We start from the raw sequence: 23,519 nt of genomic DNA, 5'->3' as shown, positions 1-23,519 counted from the left end.
CTTTCGGGATAGCATTTGAAATGTAAATAAAGAAAATAAAAAAATAAATAAATAAATAAATAAAAAATTCACTCTAGTGGAAGGCTGTCTTTCAGAGAGAGGAATAGATAGTCAGTGTTCAGTAAGGCTACCTTTAATAGTTGCTGCTGTTCCAAGTCGAGATGATCCAGATCCAATCTGAAATCAAGACAAGGAAAAACAAACAAACACTGAATGAACACACCAGCCATAAGTCACCACTAACCCAAAGCACAAGACTATCGGAATCATCTTCTCCGGCATGCTATCAGCCATTTTCATCGATATTAAAGACACCTGTTGGGCACCTTCTCTCAGAGGCACGCAGCTGCTGCGGCCCATGCTGATAAACCCTCTGTGTACTAAAGACTGATGGAGCTCCTGGGCAAACACCTGCCACCTCAAGCAAATTGCACTGAGGAGTTATTATCATTATTTTACATTATATCGTGGCACATTTGTGTTATAAACCAGAAGCAAAGCCACACACTGAGTCTGTGGGAAATAAACATAAGACTTCTTAGGGCAGAAAACAACCAACTTTGAGGAGAAAAAAATACAGCAACATGACATAGAGTTCAACATCAAGTCTTACTATTCTTAGTTCTAAGACAAGAAGAACTTTTTATTGATGGTTAGAACACTTAAAAATAATAATAATAAAAAAAGGGATTCTCAGCACCAACTGTAATTGTAACTGAGCCTTTAAAGTTTGTATTCAAGATGGTCTAACATTTTCCTAAATGCTACACACATCATTTACACAATCATACAAATAAATGCCACAAATTCCAAAAATACAGTAAGAAAACAAAATACAGCATGATTCTGCCAACTAAACCGGCAAGCTGCAGAAACTCTTCCAGTAAATCTGTTTAAATGGACTCAAGACAGTTTCTTGCATTCAGCATTGCAAATAAAACTTAAATCATAGAGTACTTATTTTCTTTACCCCCCCTTCATAAAGTCACTGTAGCCACAGTATACAAGAGATAAGCTCGGAAGATGGGTAAATGTACCACGTGTAGAGCAGGAGAGGCTAAATTAACCCGGAAGGCCATTAACTGCTATCGAAAAAGTAAAGACACTGGAGATGTATGCTGTGATGTGTAAGAATTTGTCAATGAAAAAGAAAACAAAAAACAAAAACTAAAGCTTTGCGGGGCTGGAGAGAATGCTGCCAGTACATGCTTGCTTTGCAAGCAGGAGGATCTGACTGGCTCTCTAGTACCCAGTACAACAGTCCATCATTAGGTGGGTGGAAAAGGCAGATCTCTAGAACTCACTGGCTGGCCATTTGCATGCACACACACACACAGCAACAACAAATGCAGGCACTCATGTACATGCTCACAACACATAAAATGCATACACACTAAGTTTTATAATATTTTAGGGCTGTTTGTTAAGCTTGATTCTCTCAGGATTTCTTAACATCGCTTTAAATACACCATCAGGCACTCACTACACTGCCCCTGAAAGGAAGCAGTTGCAAGGCGTGGTGTTACCAGCCTGGAATTCTAGCACATGGGAGGCAGAGGTGGGAAGATTTCAAGTTAGAGACCAGCCTGGCTTTACACTGAGAAACTATTTCAAAAATTAAAAACAAGTAATAACAGTAAAAGAATAAGTCCCGAATTTTTTAACAGCAAAATTCCATTCTTAAAACACCTACTAAAACAGACAGACAGGCTACTGGGAAAAATATGATTTGTCTACTAGAAATACAAACACATAGTGACTTCTTAGATCAAACGTTTAAACAAGCAAATAGAAACACCCCTTAGTGGATTCTCTTCCAGGAATGTAAACTTAGGAAACAAACTATCTGAATAGGAGTTTTAGTTATTTGCTCACAATCCTCAAATGTTTCCCTTCCCCCTCGTGGCCAAGCTCCCCACTTTGTACAGATGTGGCTCCATGTCTTTTGATCTATGAGGACCATCTAGAGGGGGCCACAGGACCTAGTAGTTCTGATGACTGGATTTAAGGGAAATGCCTCTAGAAAGTACAGACGGAGACTCTGCCTGGAGAAGCCTCTGCCCCCACGCTGCCTCCTTCCTACTCCCTCACAGCAGCATCACAACTCAGGGCTCTGCTCACCCCAGGGCCTCATGGCAAGCCTAGAGAACACAGCCGATGCCAGCCAGCACTCAGCTGCCTCCAGACCCACACAGCAATCCCACTTCTCTGAATCCCTCTTGGATGAGTAATGTACTGTCTGCTGGTGAAGGAGGTCTTGCTAGATCCCACAGATATTGATTCTTAATGCTTTCTCCATCAAGCCCTCTCCCAAATCAAAGAATCTTAACATCTGCATACAACAGATAATAATATAAATTACAGAAATGTCACTGCAGAAGAGCTCATGATATTTGTGACACAACCAACGAAGAGACTATGCATAGTGACTTCTCTACCTTTAAAAGTTTTTACTGTGTACGACATCAAAGGTTTAATTTTCTTTTTTAACTCTTATTTGTTAAATTTTGTAAAAGTGAAAAAAAATAAGGAAATATGGTGATAACTCCTACACTGAGAAGTAACGTTTTTCATTTAAATGGTTTATATACACAGTCCTGTGTTTTTCCCTATGGTGAGCAGCACAGCAAAGGCCTAGCAAGAGCTGGGGATGTCAGGGAAGGCCACACCCTACAGTGGAGCCCCGCCTTTCTCTCTAGCTGGAATTCATGATTCTTCCTCTGAAGTCAGCCCTTTTTCTAGGCCATTTTGAAGGCAACTATGACTTTGTGAAAAGATTTTGTTATAGTTCTTTAGTAACAGATCACAATGGTTACTTGGGTCACAATCTCTTTGACAGTAAGAATAAGTCACCATCACCACCTTTGACCAAGTCATGATCCTAGACCAAATATTTACCTTGAATATTTACAAGCACTAAATTATTTCAAAGAAGACAAGAGGCAAACAGAAGGGGAAAGTGCAGGCGGGGTGGGGGTGGGGGTGGGGAGTGGGTGTGCTGCCCAGAGGGGAGTATAAGTCTGGGGGAAGTTCTGGCCTGGGGAGAGTGCAGGTGGGGATGGGGGGGGTACTGATGGGGAAAAATGAGGAGAAATGACTAAGACAGAAGGGAGCAAGGGTGGGAAGGAGCAGGTTAGAAGAAGCTGAAGGGAAGCCATGGTAACTCTACCTAGACAGTCACATAAACAATCATGACAACATGTCCAGGAGCAACACTGCATTCCATACCGATACAAATGCCCTAACTCACATTTTTTCACTTTAGCTTATCTAAAAGGTAAAAATAATTATACACTATAAACAGTATAAAATGCCAGTGAGGAAAGTATTTCCCTGTTTTAATGTAAGAACCACAACTTAAGAAAAGCATGACTGTCTACAGAATTTGTTTAGATCCAAGTGTGTTTTAAGTATATTCTGTAAAACAGTGACAATGGTTACTCAGGTCACAATCTCTTCGACAGTAGGACTAAGTCACCATCCTTGACCAAGTCACAATCCTAGACCAAATATTTACAGATATTACCGATCAACCGAAATGACACCAAGGGCGGGTATCCAAAAGTGACTGATACCTGCTATGTCCTTTGATTTGTCCTTCTGAAATTAAAATTAAGAAAATAATAATAAATTAAGCATGGCTTTCCAAACACTAGCAGAAATGTAGGATTAACTCCCAGGGTTAACCTGCTGTTGCCTGTATTTGTTAAGCAGGACTGTTACAATGGCCACAGTGAATAAGGACTCAGTTGTTCTATGAAAAGAAACTGGAATGCATGAAGACAACCAAGAACAAGAAGTGGGGAAGCAGAGCATCCGTGCAAACAAATACCGTGCAACCTGAAGCTTGAAGGTACCACTCTCATTACCATGGAAACAGACTTGTCTGAATAGCTGGTTCTGAATTTTCTGTCTGTTTTGTTATACCAAATTTCCCCACTCCATGGAGGGTGGAAAGAGTTTAACTTTAACACCCTCTTTGTTCTATAATGCACATCAAGTTTCACAATAAAAACTGTTACTAAAAAGTCACCTAAACTTAGAGCAAATCTATAAACATGTATTACAAAACAAGACCCTATTGGAGATTCTGGTTCACAGACTGTGGTTCATAATACTATTCTGAGTGTTCCGCTATCAATATCAGGATACTATGTGAACACTGAGAGAACATCCAGAGAGCCAGGACGGCTACTATTAAGTGAGGGGCTGAGTTCAATTCCATCTGTAAAACTTTATTATCCATTCACATAAAGGTAATTAGGAACCACAAACTGAAAGTCAGGTGTGCACAGGCAGCATATTACTGAGTGGAGAGAGGAAAGCCTACTCTAAAGGTTTATAACTTACCACACATCATCCATCAGAAACTAAGCTGCAATAAATATAAGTGCACTGTCTGCAAAAAGGGCCAACACCATAAGATCTGAAAATACTGAGGATTTGGGGGTGGTTTCAAGAAGAGCTAAAGTAGGGCAGGAATCAAAACTAGGTCTCTCACTGGGACATGAGAGGAGGGGGAAGAGGAGTGATTTCAACCCCCAGGCTATAATGTGACAAGAGGAACTATTGTGACAGCAAGGATGTGGAAAGGAGATTTTAGGAAGTGAATTCTCCATGACACCCTGATAAAAATCAGCTGTTTCCTTCAAAATGGAAGAACTGACAAAGTGACCACGAAACCCCACAATTACATAAAGCCCTGTGTGACAAGTTCCTTTCAAAGGTTACTTCACTTGGGGGAGCTGCTGAGAAAGCAATCGGGAAGGAGGGAACTGTCTAGGCATTGGCCTGGTTCAGATGTGCTCAGGACAAATGAGAGCAGAGGAGCGGAGCTGGGGTTAGACCTATGGCGGGCAGGCGGGCAGGCGGGCAGGCGGGCAGGCGGGCAGGCAGGGCCTCCTCTACAGAGACACCTGCACAGAGAGCTACATTCCAAGGACAAAGGTAATTCAACAGAAATACATACACTGTAACTGTTAGTGGTAGGTTTATATTCCACTCCTAGCATTGCCTTTAGCATTTCCTCACTGAGATTTGGGATATGTTACTTCTATGTTTTAACCATGCAGACATCTTGTTTCCAATATGGACGAGGAAAGGCAAGGAGGATGGAGCAGGTGAGCTAAACTCCTGAGCATTCACAGCTGCTTGATCAAGCATAACTGTAGGAGAGCATGTGGTGGCCATTCAGCAAATATATATTAGCAATGTGAATAATAAGAAGTAACAATTAGGGGCTGGAGGATGGCTCAGTAGGGTCTCTGCCTTTCCACAATGTAGTGTAAAAGGGCCAGGGAAAGAAAGCCCTGACCTGGCTTGTCCCCAACCCCAAGCCCAGAACCAATCCCTGTGCTCACCCCAAGCTCAGGACTTGAAGCCCCACCAATCCTCACCCTGAAAAGCTCCACCCTGAAAAGCACCACCCCCATCCCCACCCCCACCTGGCCCCAACAAACCCTATATAAACCCTGCCTTCTGCTCAGTTCTCTGCTGTTTCTTGCCCAAGCAGTGGCAGCCACCATCCTGGGTCTTTCCCAACTCCCGCAATAAATATCTTGTGTGAGGTTTGGTAATATAGTGTGGTTTCGTGGTATTCTTTCTAGCAGGATACCTCTCAGAGCAGAGCTATACCACTTCTATAGGGGAAGTCTTTCCCTTCAGAGCTGCAATACTTACACAAAGGTCCTGGGTTTGATTCCCAGCACCACATGGTGGCACACAACCGTCTGTAACTCCAGTTTCAGGGGATCTGATGCCCTCTCCTCATCTCTACAGGTGATACATACATGGCACACAAATACCCATACAAATCAAATTAAAAATGAACTTAAAAAGAATAACGAATATAGATGGTATATATTAATCAAAAATGTCATCAGGGAGAGAGAGCCATGATGGATGGCTCTAAGAATGCTTTCTGGCTAGCACTAGCACCAGAAAGAGGGAATAAGGAACAGCATAATAGTACACTCCTACCTGATTGCTTGGGTCTAGACCAGCATAAGAATTTCTTGAACTGCAGCCAACTGGAGGTGTGGCCTCCCGAATGAATTCTGACATCTCAATCCCTCCTCCAGGGTCACTGTGCAGGAAAATGGGAGAAAGAGAGCAACTGTCATCAACTGTCACTGATGATCTCCTTTGTTTGGCTTCTATCTTGTTTTCTACACAACCAAGAGGTCCTGTGTTTTTCTTTTTTGTTGTCTTTGCAAGAGTGTCTCTACAGAGTTCTGTCTATTCTAGAACTTACTATATAGACCAGACTGGTCTCAAACTCGCATGCACCACTGCGCCCAACAGAGGTCCTGTTTTTTCACAGAGTAAACACAGAGTGAAGTCTGAAAGCTGGGAGTTGGGACCATCTAATAACCACACCAGTGTGGGTGTACTCAAACTGAACTCCTATCCCAGACTGTCCACATAAACCCAAGGAGAAGCTGGCCTTAATTACAGGAAGTGAAGAGTTGATGGCCCAGGCCATAAAACCACCCTTGCAAAGAAGCGATTGCCATCTGTTTCCCAAGCGTAAGAGCAAGAGGCCAACTGAAAGTGGCCAGCTACCATGCTAGCTAAGGTTTCCAGGAGACCCATCCAAATAACTGTATGGTACAAAAGGAAACATGCCAGGGAAGACTCATCAGCTGCGCTTTTATCAGTAAAGTGAATTTATTTGACATACTAATTGCTGAAAGAACTAGAAACCTGTGCTTTCTGGTTTATGGTTTGTTGTTGGGCATAGTGGCATATGCCTTTATCTCAGCAGTGTAGAGGCAGAGGCAGATGGATCACTGTGAATTAGTGGTCAGTCTGGTCTATATACTGAGTTCCAGGAACACCCAGGCTATGTAGAGACTCTGCCTCAAGAAATACATAAAAATTAAAATTAATAAAGAAAAAAGAGAAAAAATAAGTAAAACTAAACAAAATGGAAGGCAAAGATTTGTGTTTAGTGAGCTAAAGCCTGACTGTGAAGTGGTGCTAATTAGTAACAACAGTCTTAGAAAAGCCAAAGGCCAGGGTGGAATTACTTGTTCTCATTTAGAGCCTTACCAGTCACCATCTTATCCAATCCCCCAAATTTTTCCAGTGATCTAATCACAAATTCTCACAAGATTTAGATTATGTTGACTCCAATAAACAGGACTATACCTATCAAACACCATCAACATAGCCCCGTTCCAGACAATGAGAGTACATAGTTCTTGAGAAAACAAATTAGCCCAGTCCAGACTAAAATGGATCAGGCCAGGAGTCCCATGGTTGAAATTTTTTTCTCTGTTTTCTGTTTATCTTTTTTTAAAAACCTTAATTTTATGGGTGTAAATGCTGTACCTGTGCGCATGTCTCTGCAGCATGTATGTGCCAATAGTCTGAAGAGACCAGAAGGCATTATATCACCTGGAACTGGAGTTACAGGTGGTTGTGAGCTCCCACGGGTATGTTGGGAACCAAACCTAAATTCTCTGGAAGAGCAGTCAGTGGTCTTCCCTGCTGAGCCGTCTCTCCAGCCCATCTGGTAGACTTTAAAGCCTAGAGCTACTACAGACATTGAGGCCAGGATGACAGTGGCTACCATCTGGGTCCAACATTCAGGAATTCAACCCAGAACCCCTACACATTTGTAACAAATGTGCAGCTTGGTGCTGGTGTGGTGTCCCTGACAAGTGCAACCGGGGATGTCTCAGATTCTATTCCCTGCTATTGGGTCCCTTTCCCCTTGCTTGGACTGCCTGTTTGGGCCTCAATGGGAGAAGATGTGCCTAAACCCACTGTGACTAGAGGTCCCAAGGTGGGGTGGTAGCCGGGACTTGGAAGAGAGGGAGGAGGGAAGCTGTGATAGGGACATAAAGTGAACCAAAACAAAACAAAACAACCTCTCAGCTCCCCCAGCACCACGTATGTCTGCCTGCATGCTGCCATGCTTCCTCCCACGATGATAATGGACCGAACCGCTGAAACTGTAAGCCTGTCCCCCAATTAAATGTTTTCTTTTATAAAAACTGCCATGGTCATGGTATCTCTTCATAGCAATAAGACCCAAACTAGGATACTTTCTATTACTAAAGGTCTCAGAACAATAATGTTCCTGGTTAGCTTAAGGAAGTTAGGCCACTAAGAAATAACTTTCTAATTTGCTATACATCTACATAAATACAGTATCCTAGAAACTAGTTACCAAGATCATGGCCAATTAAGCATATTAATACCCCACGTGAGAGGGGATATGTTGCAGTTCGTTAGCTGCTCACAGCAGTAATACAGGCTACATCAAAAGGGTGTGTTATGTGCAGCGATCACCACACTGAGTCTGTATGGGAAGCACATAGCAATGTTACTAGAAGGGACCTGCTCAGTCAGACCCACAGGCACCAAAAGATGCAGGGCATAGTGATGATAAAGGACAAAACACTATGCCGGAGGAAGGATGAAAAGCCTTCATCCTGCTTTGCATGTCTCTTCATGTATGTGCATACACACTGCCTTTATTCATATACCACAGAACGTATCTATATAATTCAATGTTTCTGCATATTCGTAAAGTTATGAAACCATCATCATACTCAACTCTGGAACACTTTTATCACTCACAGACAGACACTTTACCTGCTGTTCTTCTTCTTTTTTTTTTTTTAAGATTTATTTATTTATTATATTTAAGTACACTGTAGCTGTCTTCAGACACTCCAGAAGAGGGAGTCAGATCTTGTTACAGATGGTTGTGAGCCACCATGTGGTTGCTGGGATTTGAATTCTGGACCTTCAGAAGAGCAGTCGGGTGCTCTTACCTACTGAGCCATCTCACCAGCCCCCTGCTGTTCTTCTTTATCTTTTCTACCATCCTCCTACACTAGCAAACACTAACCTCCTATTCTACAGATGTGCCCACCTGGGCATTTCAGATCATATGTAGCACATAATGGCTTGGAATGGCCTCCTTCCCATAACATAATATAACATATTCAAGAGCCAACCACATTGCAGCATGCAATACCTCATTTGTATTTGTGACCAAATAATATTTCACCATACAGACAGATATTTGTTGAGCCAGTCAGAGGCAAGACAGTCTTGCTCACTTTCATATACTTTTTCTGATTTAAAAACGACAAACCCCCTCGGGTGGTCATAATCTAAGTGATTGTATCCCAGTCTTACAAGTACTTGATTTGTTTGTGTTTCTGATGAAATCTTCCTTAAAATTTGTAAGTGCTACTATTCTCGTTTTACAAATAAAAAAGTGAAATACTAGAAGAGGCAAACTCTAACAAGAGGTCTCAAAGTAAACAAGCTAAAACTGTAGCCCAGGGAGTTACAGTGTGTGAGAGAATCTGCTCCTTATTTGCCATACACTTGAGGCAGGTATGTGTGAATGTCAGGTCTGCAAAACTTAAACTTAAAGCCACGCACACTCTTCTAAGAAACTGCACTGTCTTTCACATCTAAGTTCCTCTTCTAAGAAACTGCACTGTCTTTCACATCTAAGTTCCTCTGGCCCAACTCCTCACTGCTACGTAGAGCAGGTTTCACTCTATCCCTGTCTACACTTGGGGCTCTGTAATTCACGATGCAAGGACTGCCTGTGCACAGTGGCTGACAGCATCTCTGGTCCTTCATCTCCCTACAAGTGATGCCAAGCATCACTGGAAACTCTCATACAGCTGTCAGATGCCCAGGGGCCAGAATCACTCCCAGATGAGGAACCATCATCTAGAATGAACACTGACTGGTCCCTAGTCAATACAGAGGGATAAGAAAGGACGAATTCAAGAAACAAAAATGGACTAAAAAGGAAAAGCTAAAAAGGAAAAAGGAAAAAAGGGAGGGAGGGAGGGAAGGAGGGAGGGAGGGACCATTATTTTAAAAGTACTCTAATAAAATGCCTCTCAGTCTGCCCTCTCTGCAACCCTAAGTACGTTTTAACACACAAAGTGTTTGCCCTATTAGTGAGACTTGCCAGGTTTAGCAATGGAGACCTCAGCACAGCCCCGCCAAGTGCAGCAATTTATAACTGTGCAGTAAGCAATGAAGCAAAGTCAGGAGACCACTACCTTTGTACCTTAGTTTCCCCATCTGTTTAAAAAACAAAACACAAACACAAAACAATGTACAGAGATGCAGAAGTTATTTAATATGAATTAGAGGAGGTGTCACAAACTAGGTTTGGGGGTCATTAGTATCATATCAACTACTGAGGCTCAGGCTCTGGTCAAACACCCTAACACTCTCATAACACTAAGTTTATAACTGTACTCTAGATTATATTTGTGCATATGAAAATAGGAATAGATTTAAAACACACACATACACACACACACACACACACACACACACAGAGTAGCTCTCTCTTAGAAACCTTAGCCTGAAATCCAGCTTCATATAGATTAAATAGAGCTTTGGTTCATAGCATTAACAAGCATTACCACCAGGAAAAACAGAAAATACAGTCTGTCTCCAGAATATTAGCATCCAAATCCTTAAATTCAATTTATCAACTTCCTCTTATAACAGTTTAAAAATACAATACAAGAATTAAAGATTCTAACTTTTTAAGATACGATTTAAATATTTTTGAATTGCTCTGTCACACAGAGGGCACTGAAAACCATAGGCTCGGGGAGACACTTACTCATGCAATCAACTGAGTGCCCTAAGGTACCACACACAACGGCTGGCTCTACATAGAAACTGTGTGGTCCCGACTGTTTCCTCCCCTCAGAACGGAACATGAGACTCACTAGTGGGAGAGTGAAAAAAGGAGATGCACAAACAAAAGCCTGTAGCAGAAATCTCCACAGTCATGCTGTAAAAAGGAGATACCTCAAAACACTAGAAGTACATCTCCCTTATGAGCCAACTATGCAGTTCCTAGAGTATGCGCAAAGGACGCAACATCCTAGTCCTCAGATCCTAGCTCCACCATGGTCACTGATGCTCTAATAACAATGGCACCTAGCAGACACAACAATCCAGTGTCCGTCAACCAGTGAATGGGTAATAAAAATGAGGTACATGAACAATAAATTCAGTTACAAACAAAAATGAAATCATGAAATGTATCACTAAATGGACGGAGCTAGGAAAGATCATATTGAATGAGAAAATTCAGACCCAGAAAGATAAACACTGCATGTTCTTTCTCATTTGCCGTTCCTAGTTCCAAGTCTTCAGGTGTGAGTACAGTTACCACCCCTCATCAAAGAAGGTTCTCTTTATAGAGACACAGATACCACAACAGAAACCCACAACTGGACGCAATGCAGATATCAACTGATCCTGGGAAGCCCATCCTCAATGGATACTTCTCCATCACAGCTCCTACATCATAGCCACTGCATCTATGGTGCAGGGAACATCAAGGAAAGAGGGCAGAAAGACTGTAATAGGCAGCACCCCAGTAAGCCTTAGAAATGGCGGCATAAACTAGACCTGAAAAATGGCAGTATCAATGAACATGCTAGTATGGAAGAGGGAATTTCATAGGGTCCCACCCACCCACAGAGAAAGAACTATAAGAATTAATGATTGCTGGGAAAAGGAGAATTAACGTCTCCCAAGGATTTCTGTTTGATTCAAAGTGGTCAGCCCTAAACTCATACACACACCAATGACTATAAACTGTCTCAGCAGGCTGTACTTACATATTGTGTACACCTATACACACTGTTATATATGTGACAATGATAAATTAAAGGAAGCTGTCGATTTGAGGAGGGTAGAGGAGGAGTCGGAGGTGAGTACCTGGGAGAAGCTGGAGAGAGGAAAGGAAGGAGAGGGAAGTGATATCATTCCATTTTAATTAAAAAATAGTTTTAAAAAGGAAAAGATGAAGATGTACTCCAGTTCTATTTCAATCTAAGCAGGTGTTAAAAGCCACAGTCAACAAAACCCAATTAAACAAGAAGTAGGGCTAAAAAGAAAGAAATAAAACTGCTATCACATAGGAAAACAAATTACACAATGTGCATCATTGGTAAGCAAGTTTAATAGATTTCTGGATACAATGAAAACTGCTACATGTAGGAGAGAAATAAGATAGCAAAAATTTAAAACTTGAAGTAGAAAACTAAAATAATTTAATAAACTTATTTTCAATGGAGAAATATAAAACCTAAAGGAATTTTGAAAGACTAAATGGAGAAAAGTTAACATACTACAGAGAAATACAGACTCTGAAGAAGAATCTACATTTTCACAGCAATTCTGATTTAAAAAAAAGAAAAATGCCAAAGGACAAAGAGCAGCCGAGGTGGCCACAGTTCTCCTGATGTGAGCAAGGCTACCACAAGCCAGGCATAAAGCTTCTATAACACAGAGTGTGAGGCACAGGCGACTGGACCAGCACCACAGAAAGGACGGCCAGGAGCATGCTGCTGTGAATGGAATTCCATTTCTAGCAGAGAAAATACAGTGGCTGCTACTAAAAAGAGTCAGTTAAACTATATTGGAGGGAAACTAAGTCTGAACCCTTACATGACACTATGGACTAAAATAACCAAGATAACACTCAAAACTCAAAAAATAAAATAAAGTGTTAAAAAATACAGAAGAATATCAGATCTCTGTACAGGGAATACTTCTGGAAGACACAAGAATATCAATTACTAGATGATGGTGGTGATGATGATGATTTTAGTGTTATTAATCCACTAATTAAGATACAGTTCAGCAGATAAAGAACATTCATCCCTGGCATTCTCAAGGTCCTGGTTTCTGTCCTCAGTACCAACAAAACAAAAGTCTTAAGAAGTATGATAATTAAGCCAAATGTCATATACCTGCCTCTAAACTCAACACCTTCAGCTACATTTCAAGGCTAGCCTGTTAAGACCCCATCTCAAAACAACAACAAAATTTAACAATCCTAAAAAATCTTAAGGAAAGAAAACAGCAAACTCAGAGATGCCTTACCATATGTAATAAACAGTGATATAAATAAATGACCAATTCCTATTAGTCAACAAGAAAGCTTCACACTTCACAAATGGGCAACAGAAAGAAGAGAAAGCTAACTGGCCCCCGCGTGGTGATGAAGTACTTAACTCCGCAGCAATGAGGAAGCAACCCAAGTCACAGTGAAGCTCGGTTTAGACTCCTGAACGGCAAAGTGCTGCTCATCTTTTAAGGTAGTTTCACTCTGTAGCCAGGTTGGTCTTAGATTCACAGAAATCCTCCTGCCCCAGCCTACTGGGTGCTGGGATTACAGGTATGTATGGCTAAAAGTTAAATTTTCACCATTATAAAATGTTCATGTGAATACTGAATGATAAGAACTTTGAAAATTAACTGGTAAAAATCACTGTGGCAAATAGCTTGGAATTACCCAATAAAATGAGCTCAAAGATACCCTAAGAAGCAACTTGCATATGCTAGTTATACACAATTGTGCCAAAAGATCCGCAATGTGTCATCAGAGGAGAAAGCTGGAAATCATCTGAATGGCTACTATGAGCAGAACGGCTAGATTACGCTCTTTCCCTGGAGTATGTATGGCCTGTTTGATGGTGAATGCGAACAAATAATAGCTACGAACAGTCACTTAAGCCTGAAAAGACATTGTGAAAAATGTCCCTAGACAGAGATATACAGGATAACTCAAAGCACACAAAATAAACAATAAACACATTAGGACCATCTATCAGGACCATGTCGTGATGAACACAGAAGGTATAGAGATCTTCAATCAGGGAAATGCTCAGTGCTGAAAGCATAATGAAATAGGAAACCATGCGTGGTTTCTCTGTGGCTATATACTGTTTTATGACCTAAGCTATGCAGTGAGTGGTTGCATACTGACCTGAATATTAGTCTCCAAATTACCCTTATATTTGATATACACTCTGACATACACATTTTCAGAGTAGATTCTTTAAAATAAAGGAACATGTAAACACGATCAACAGAAGCTAAATTAACACATACTGTTTATAAGCAGAGACAGGACAATGTCAGTGTAGCTCCGTGTGCCAGGGTGCTCCCGGTGTGCACAGAGCCCACCACATGTTCTCTCTCTGAGACTCTAAAGTTAGTTATCTTACTTGCCTCACCAGCTGACAACACGCTCATGTAACTGCACGCCAAGAGCACACAATCAGAAATAATACAAAGCCCAGATCACTCAGCAGTCAGCAGTGTGCAGCTCCCTGAGCAGGTGTGGCTTCACAGGTTCGAAGCTGCAGAGTGCACACTGTATGTTTAACTAAGGGCTCTCAAACTCGTCTTCCCTTTACATGGAAGTAATATACTGAAGAAGTATACCGGGCGTGGAAGTAATATACTGAAGAAGTATACCGGGCGTGGTGGCCACGCCTTTAATCCTAGCACTTGGGAGGCAGAGGCAGGTGGATTTCTGAGTTCGAGGCCAGCCTGGTCTACAAAGTGAGTTGCAGGACAGCCAGGGCTACACAGAGAAACCCTGTCTCGAAAAAAACCAAAAAAAAAAAAAAAATACTGAAGAAGTGTGCAGAACTCTCAAGTTTATAATTTTGTATGATAAAAAATAAACAAAATCCCTACTACATTCTTGAATGTTTTCTATACCAATGGTTTGTTTTCTCAAAACTTAATACAATTATCATCAAAATATCAATGGAAAATATTTTGGAGAATAAGCAAGTATACATCACCAAAAAATTAAATATGCACATCAGAATAACCAAAGTAATAGTGAGGGTAAGACACTGAGAAGGATTCATATTACTAAGTATTAGGCCTGTTACAAACTACAATGATAAAAACAGCAGTGTGTGTGTGTGTGTGTGTGTGTGTGCACTCGCACACACACATGCATGAGCACATGCAGAAAATAAGGCAGAGAACTTGACATGGATACACTTGGGTTCCACATCTGCATGCTCCGAATCCAGTGATTTACCCAGTTGTAGATCAAAAGTGTTTAGAAAGAGGAAAAAAGTATGTCTACACTAAATATGTACAGATGTTTTTCTTATTATTCCCTAACCAATATAATAACCCCATACATGTCATTTACACTGTGTTAGGTGTGTTAAGTAATCAAGGGATTTACAGTATACACAGAAGACAAGTAGCAGCGACGTGCAAATGGGACATACCATTGTGTAGACAGGGTGAGTTTCTACTGCTTACAGAGCACAGGCCAACATAGCCTTTCCAGTAATTATACTTCTGATAAGTTGAGATTAAAACTATAATAATTTAAAATAAGCACCAAAGGGATCTTTCTCACAATAAACTTTAAATTTCAAATAGTAACGTAAGTAAAAATAGGAGGCTGGAGAGCCAGCTCAGTAGTAAGAGGACTGGCCGCTCTTGCAGAGCACCCGGATTTGGTTCCCAGCACCCACACGGAAGCTCACGACTCTCTGTGACTCCAGTTCAGAGACCTGATGCCTTCGGGATGCCAAGGACACAGGTACATGGTGCACAGACACATATGTATACAATAAGTGAATAATTTATTTTTAAAAACAGAAGTTAAATTACAATACATCCATACAATGTAGTTTATGTCATTAAAACTATCATAGTAAAGTGCTTTTACTACTTCAAATATTTACTGAGTAACTGTCAGTGCCAAGCACTAACTTAAGAGCTGAGATCTGGTTAGAGGAAAGGAAGGCCCAGCTTTAAGAAGCTCACAGATGCCAACGGATACCTAATAAGAATAATGGTAGTTTGTGATTACCAAAGTGAACAACATTATTACAAAAGTAAAACGCTTGCTCAATAAACCAGTGAGGTAAGTACATAATGGGTGAGGGAAAGGTACAAACTCAGGCTATAATTAATGGTATAAACTAATGAGTGAGAGGCATACAGAGATGGTGTGGATGGAGGAGCGACACTGTTACTGTATTGTCCTTACATTATAACCTGAAATCACTCATGTTATGCCCAGTTTGCTAGAAGCAGACTCTAGCTTGAGGCATGTATTGGGTGTTATTACTCAGTCCCACAGCTGTGTACCATGATGACGGCAGTACCACTTCAAGGACCAAATGGACTTAACACAGCCAGTCCACACAAGAGTTGTCTATGAGATTCACGTTAGTGGTGTGCATTACTTTGTAAAAACTCAAGACACTTTTGGCCATACAGATAAACTTGATCCCTCGGTCAAAAACATAGAGTTGGTGGAGCCAAGGAAACATGCTACAGTGTAGCTAAGCAACAGAGGGATACTTGTAAGAATATAAAACTGAAAGATATTTACAACACATTGAGTGGAGAATGCAGATTATATAAAATATAAAATTTACTTAAGCTATATATGCATTTTAGTGTTATATACATTTCTTTCTTTCTTTTTTCTGAGAGAGTTTCCACATAAGACTAGGGCAGCTTGGAACATGAGATCTTCCTGCTTCCACTACTAGGGTTATAGGTTACATGCCACCTTGTCTGGCTTCTGCATGTGTAATTGTTATGATGCTGAGATTTATAAACCATGCATAACTTTCTTTCAGTTATGGTTCCTGTGTCTTGCTCTTTGCTATAATTGTTATCAAGGAGCATTACTGTCCTAAGTTGTTGAATGATGAGTGCTCCAAACATGCTAGTTCCTGTCTTCTTTCTGAGATTACAACTTACAGTTATCAATGCACACACAGTAGTAGACTAATGCTGCTTCACACCTTCAGGAGAACTCGGGGCAGGAGAGCAAACACATCCCTTGCACACTCATGCCCTCACCTTGGACGCAGTACCCACACCGTCCTTTACATCTACAAGGCAAGCACACTGGTGTTGGTCTCTTACCTTGGACCGTTGCTGTCCTTCCTCCTTGTTGAACAGTTGCCTGGTTCGGCTTTGGCTCGCTGATCTGAGAACTCATTTGCACTCCTATCTACAATTTCCCCGGCATCAAGTGCTCTGTGGAGTCGATAGTTGACCATCTTCAGAACAATGAAAACAGCAGCTACCACAGGACAATACACTGCTACTATAATCATCGAAGAGGGAAGGGCCTTTAAGGGAAAGGAAATACAAGTATTTTAGAACAGTTTACATTTCACTCCATTCTATAAATCTGTCCCTAAAATAATTAAGTTATACACGAAGCAATTACACTAATACTAAGCTGCAAAGGTAAAGGGCTCCACTGCCCCCAACAGAGGCCACACATGAAGGGCTCCACTGCCCCCAACAGAGGCCACACATGAAGGGCTCCACTGCCCCAAACAGAGGCCACACATGGCTACTGAGCTCCTGAAACATGGCTTAGTTAAGACTAATGAAAAACATACGTAATATGTTAATTCCTATATTGATTGCAGGTGGAAATAACAATTGAATTGCACTGGTTAAAAAAATTATTGAAAATCACTTACTATGACTACTAAAAAATTTAGATCATATGTGTAGTGCACACTACATTTCTACTGCAAAGTCCATAGCAGAGGAAAACAAGAAGCCTATGATCCAAACCAAGTCTCAAGTCACTCTGTACGTGGGGTGTAAGCAGGTCACAGGTGTGACCCAAATCCAGTCCCTGTTTATACTCCATGTAGGAGAGGAGCTGGGGAGAACTCTGAATAAGAGCACTTGTCACACTTGCCGAGAAGTTCCTAGCACTCACATGGTGGTTAAGAGACATCCATAACTCCAGCTTCGGGGCATCTGACGGTGCTTCTGGCCTCCATCAACACAAGGCTCACACACAGGGCACAGGGCATATGTACAAACAGGCAAACATTCATACACATACAAAAATATATAAATCTAATTTTTAACAAAGAGAGAAAAACTCTGAGCTTAATAAAGCAATCAATGGATGAATTGAAATAAGTCAGTCACCTATCCTGGAGACTATGGACCCACTCTGTGTGAGGATTAAATAGCTTGAAACCTGAACACCACGGAGGCACGCTTGGCAAGAGGCCCACCTGCAAGGCATGGCCTCAGAGTCACCACTGGCAAGGAACATAAAACCAGATGAAACCGATTGAGCATCCTGCATGTGTGTAGCTGCAGGTGCCATGTGTTATCTTCAGGGTCCTCCTCGGCTACTGCCAAACAGAACCCCGTGCAAGCTTAGGAAGGGGAGCCTCAAACTGGACACTGGTGACACTGGAAAGGTCTTCTTTAATGAGCCCAAGCTTCACAATACACATTCGTGGTGTTGGCTTTGTGACCCGAGTAATCGCTTGGAGTCAGAAAGGAGAGCAAAGCATGATTACAGCTCTTGTGTCAGGCCGAGTAACAGGTCTACATTTGGCTTCCCAAATACCTGGATTAAGAAACCCTGCGTATTAGTATAATTAAAAAGTTAAACTGCTGGTTCTAATTTAAAATGTTTCTAAGTAACTGGTTTTGCCTTGTGATTTTAAGTTTAAACCTCTATTTTCTTTTTTTCTTTAATTAATAAATACCAGATCTAGATGCATTCTGAAAGATTTACCAGATAGGTGCTTTAAAATGCTCAATTTATGAATGCAATTTAAATTAAAATGATCTTAAGTACAAAAAAAAAATAAGCCACTGTAAAATGAGGGCTAAAATGTTAGGGGAAAAACGTGTTTCAGCCTTTCAGCTGATTTGTATCTTTAACAAACCTACTACGCACTACAAAAACCAAATGCCCTGAATAATCTTTTAACAAAAAAAGACACCTCTCTCTCTCTCTCTCTCTCTCTCTCTCTCTCTCTCTCTCTCTCTCTCTCTCTCTCTCTCNACACACACACACACACACACACACAGACAGAGAGAGAGAGACAGAGAGAGAAACAGAGAGAGAGACAGAGAGACAGAGAAACAGAGAGAGCGGGTGGCACCACTAATATAAACGCAGAGAGATTGAAACAATGAATGTGACATAAGCACACAGCAAAGGGAGACACAGAGACAGACAGAGACAAAGACTAGCCGACCAATGGGCGAATTTGCTAAAGTTCCAATTCCTGATAGGATACTGAGACACACTACCCTGATAGGATACTGAGGCAAACTACCCTGATAGGATACTGAGGCACACTACATTTGAGAGACTTAGCCAAGATTGCCCATCTTAACAATTCTTAGCATTAAAGGAAGTCATATACCCATTTCACCATGTCATGAAGGTGAATTATGACCATCGGGGTTCAGACCTCAGCTCGACTGGATACCAGCCTGCAATTCCCCACACTCATACCAATTCCATTTTCAAGCAGAGTTAACAGAGAATAGGTCAGTCCATCCTAACCTAGCTCAGTCCATAGTAAGGTAAGATGTGTGATTATATTAGGTGGACAGAAGGGAAATAGCCAGCATTGGTGTCAGACAAATTCAATAGAAATGCTAGCAAACAAATGGAAGAATACTTAATTATGAATTGTCAAAGATCAGCAACACTCAAAACCCATCTATATAAATGCCAACCTTCACACCCCAAAATACTGCTAAGAACAGTGTAAACAAACCTGCTAAAAGGTGAGGGTTTAATTAAAGGCAAAGCAGAAAATCACCTTTGGAAAACACGCTAGTCACATAAAGACTGAAATAATTTTGCATTAAGAAATTTAAGGCTCTGGCTTTGGTCGGCACCGGTGAGACCTTGGTTGGCCTCAGCCCCTCCCCCCAGACTGCTGAGGTAACTACAGTCTGTTACCTAGTGCCATTCTCCTTGTAGCCAGAACACTGTATTAAAATTTTACTATGTTAATTTTTGCACTCCTGTGCTTATTTTTTTACTTTTGCTCATGCATGTATTTTAGTATGAATGTGTTGCTTTTTTTAAAAGTTTGTGATATCTAGAAATAAATTTCAAAAACATTTCTAAAGTTGAAAAAAAAGAATTTTAAGGAAATCCTTACACACTGGAAACCAGTGTTCGGTCAGTAACACCTGTTTTTGGTTTTGGTTTTTTGCTCTTCTTTTTTTTTCAACTCAAATTTAAAAATTGCTCACTTATTTTTGCATCCTGGAGTTCAGTTGCCTGAGCCCTACCATGTCAGTCCCAAGCCTTCCAGGGACAGAGGCAGCCACCCTCTAAGTTTCACTTTTCCTGAAGTGGGTCCAAGTGCAGACATACTGGACTGCTGAGCACTGCACTGTACCTGCCCTCGCCTCCACTTGCTTTGCTGCCTGGGAAACTCAACTGATTCTTGGACAGCTAAAGTCTTAAGGGACCATCAATCTTGTCTACAATTATGACTCACTATACTACAAGAAAATGACAAATGCTGTCTGTTTTACAGGGCAAACACCTAAGCCAAGCACCCATAAAACAACTGCAAAGTAGTTTCCTATTTTATGGATTACACTCTAAAGGGGTAAGAGAAATTGTATTTGTATCTGTGTGTGGTACATATGCTGAGTGTTCATGTGTGTGGCAGTGCACGTATGTGCATGCATGTGCACGCCCGAGGGATCTTCCTTAGTCACTTTTTACCTTATTTTTCAAGACAGGGTCTCTCACTGACAGACTGGCTGGCCAAGAGGCTCCAGGGATTCATGTGGTTCTGCTGGTCCTCCACTGGTGGAGTTACCATCATAGCTTCAGTACTGGGGAATCCAAACGTAACTCCTCAGGCTTCCACAGCAAGCACTTTATAGACTTAGCTATCGCTTCAGTTCCTTGTTTGAATATTGTATATTAGATTAGATATAAATACTGTGTTTTCAAGGAAGAAACCCTCAGAATTCTAATTAGCAACAAGCATCAAGTTCAGGGAAACTAGGCTCTTTTCGAGAAAAAGTACTGTGCAAGCTCTAATTTCTTTTCTTTTCTTTATAGCCCTGGCTGTCCTGGAACTCACTTTGTAGACCAGGCTGGCCTTGAACTCAGAAATCCGCCTGCCTCTGCCTCCCCAGTGCTGGGATTAAAGGCATGTGCTACCACGCCCGGCTTCTAATTTCTTATTCTCATGTTTGCAGTATAATTCTATCCATTTTTAATCTTTGTGGAAGGAAACTACTAGAGTCACCATAGTTCTGGTCTACAGCAGGTAATACTTAAGAAAGTTCTAGCTTTATCTTCAAGTTACAATATTTTATTGTGTTTCTAAGTTAATGGCAAAGTCACTGGTGTAACTGAAACTGAGCACAGTCATTGTTCCTAGGGGGTGAGGCTCAGTCTGCCCTAGTGTCACGTAGGAGTCGGTCTACAGGTTTAAACAGCTTGCACAGAAAACTGACTTTCTCTTTTAAGAAATGACATGCAGTGGACAGCAGAGATGAAAAGGTGACAGAGCAGCTGGCACCTACTGGTGGACAAACAAGGTGCTCATTAAATAACCATAAAGGTCACAGCTCTGACTGCACAAGATAAAGGCCTGTGCTCTAAGCAGCTCTGTGAACATTTCAGCTCTGCACACAGCTCAGTGAATCTTCTTTTTTAAAAATATTTATTTATGTATTTATTTAATGTATGTATGTATGTACACTGTAAATGTCTTCAGACACACCAGAAGGGGGCATCAGACCCCATTACAGATGGTTGTAAGCCACCATGTGGTTCCTGGGATTTGAACTCAGCACCTCTGGAAGAGCAGTCTCTTAACCGCAGAGCCATCCCTCCAGCCCTAGACAGTGGGTCTTAACAACCTTCTGTTTCTCACAGTACAAAACTATATGGGAATAAAGTTAAAGAAGGCAAGCTAGGGGGGCTCCTTTCCTGTTATGTTAATTACTTGGTTTTATGATTCCTGAGATCTGTTTATTGTACAGTAATACCCAGGTACTCAAAGCAGTGCAAGCACAACCCAGTAGTGTGTGGTTTAAGGGTAACAGAATGACAGGTACATCACTGACATGCCTCTTAAAAGTTGGAGGGAACCGGGCGTGATGGCGCATGCCTTTAATCCCAGCACTTGGGAGGCAGAGGCAGGCGGATTTCTGAGTTCAAGGCCAGCCTGGTCTACAAAGTGAGTTCCAGGACAGTCAGGGCTATACAGAGAAACCCTGCCTCGAAAAACCAAAAATAATAAAAAATAAAATAAAATAAAATAAAAAGTTGGAAGGACAGAAATACATATTAAACCACATTCCAAGTGATCTGACCCAAAAAATGGCAACTCTAAAAAAGAAAAAACAAAAACAAAAATCCGTTCTCAATGTCTGAGAGGTAAAAGGAGAATCAGGGATCTGAGAGCAGCCCCAACAACATGACCAGATGGTGGACATGGCTGGTGGAAAAGAGCAAATGTGACAGCCCCTATGACAATATATAACAATTTCTCAGAGTTAAAAATGGGACAAGATGTGCTTGCCATACGAGCGTAGTGACTTGAATTCAATCTCTGGAACCCATAAAAGATGCTGTCCTCTGACTTCCGCATGTGCACCATATACATGCACACCTATACAAAATGATGGTTTTAGGAAGTTAAAAATGGAACTGCATATCATCTAGCAATCCTCTTCATATTTATACACTCAAAAGAACTGAAAAGGGATCTCAAGGAGGTATTCCACAACGTGTACATAGTAGCATTATTTACATTTGGGTACAAACAATCCAAACGTCTATCAACAGACGAATAATGACATGTATATTCACAGAGTGAAAGGGTACTCCGCATCAAAAAAGCAAAGGAATTCTGTCATACACAACATTCGTGAGCCTTGAGAACATTCTAAGTGAAATAAGACAATATTAAAATCAAAGTATTTTTGATGAATTCACGTACATGAAGTATCTAAATAACCAAACTCACAAAACGAGAAGCAGAAGAGCGGTTATCTGAGGGAGGCAAGAAGGGTAGGAGAGGAAAAGGGCGTTGCTTAATACAGTTTCAATTTTGGAAGATGAGGAAAATTGAGGGCATCTATTGTACAATATTTAATACCACTGAATAGCAGTCTCTCCTTATCCATGGGGAGACACGACATATTCCAAGGCTCCCAAATGTAGACAGCAACAAACCCAAACCTTATGCACACATGCTTTCCTACACATATGAGAGATTTAATTTATAAATTAGGCACAGGATGAAGTGAACAGTCAGCATGCGCATTTTAAGAACTTTCAGCTTTTCACCTTAAGGAAGCAACTTCCACCATCCCTTCAGTTTATCTGAGTCATCACCACCACTACACTGGAGCTTTGGGCCCTATCTTCCTTAGGATCACTAATACTGTGAAGAGACAACAAGACCAAAAAGCAAGCTGGGGAAGGAAGGGTTTATCTGGCTTACACTTCCACATCACAAGAAGGGCATCATAAAGCACAGAAAGTTCTTCATTCCCTGAGAATATCTTTTGAGATATGATGTTACACTTCGGTTTGGCCAAGACTTTTGGAACTGTGAAGATTACGACCAAGAGTCTGCCAACTCCCACCAGAACACCATCGTGGAGCGAAAGGAGAGTGGCCTTTCAGATGGAGGGTCACCTCAGCAAGCAGACCTAAGAGACCATGTCCATTCAGCTCGCTCAGGTGCTCTACAGAAAAGAATGTGACTTCCACGGTATTTTGAGTATGCAGAGGTGAACAATTAAGTCAGGTCTGGGCCGTGCAGAGTTAGTCTCAGCACTTGGAAGAGAACGTATCTTCTGAGTATCGCCGTCAGGTTTGCATTTTGTCCCACTGTTATTGGATGCTGATTTGACTACTG

General features: G+C 41.3%; 1 protein-coding gene across 7 annotated transcripts in view; it reads right to left on the bottom strand.

The window, feature by feature from the left end:
* The window catches only part of Pcnx1 (pecanex 1), a 146,538-nt gene that overhangs the window by 93,685 nt on the left and 29,334 nt on the right, over positions 1 to 23,519 (bottom strand). For all 7 annotated transcript variants that reach the window (XM_021202606.1, XM_029541145.1, XM_029541144.1 and 4 more), the window contains exons 2-4: positions 16,741 to 16,949; positions 5,980 to 6,085; positions 132 to 177 (exon numbers count right to left, since the gene is read on the bottom strand). In XM_021202606.1, coding sequence (XP_021058265.1) covers positions 132 to 177; positions 5,980 to 6,085; positions 16,741 to 16,949 — 361 coding nt within the window. The remainder of the gene's footprint in view (positions 1 to 131; positions 178 to 5,979; positions 6,086 to 16,740; positions 16,950 to 23,519) is intronic.

The sequence above is a fragment of the Mus pahari genome, chromosome 7, assembly GCF_900095145.1.
Source record: "Mus pahari chromosome 7, PAHARI_EIJ_v1.1, whole genome shotgun sequence".
In the NCBI taxonomy this organism is placed as follows: Eukaryota; Metazoa; Chordata; class Mammalia; order Rodentia; family Muridae; genus Mus; species Mus pahari.
The sequence above is the reverse complement of the archived record's forward strand: the minus strand, read 5'-3'. Positions and strand labels throughout refer to the sequence as shown.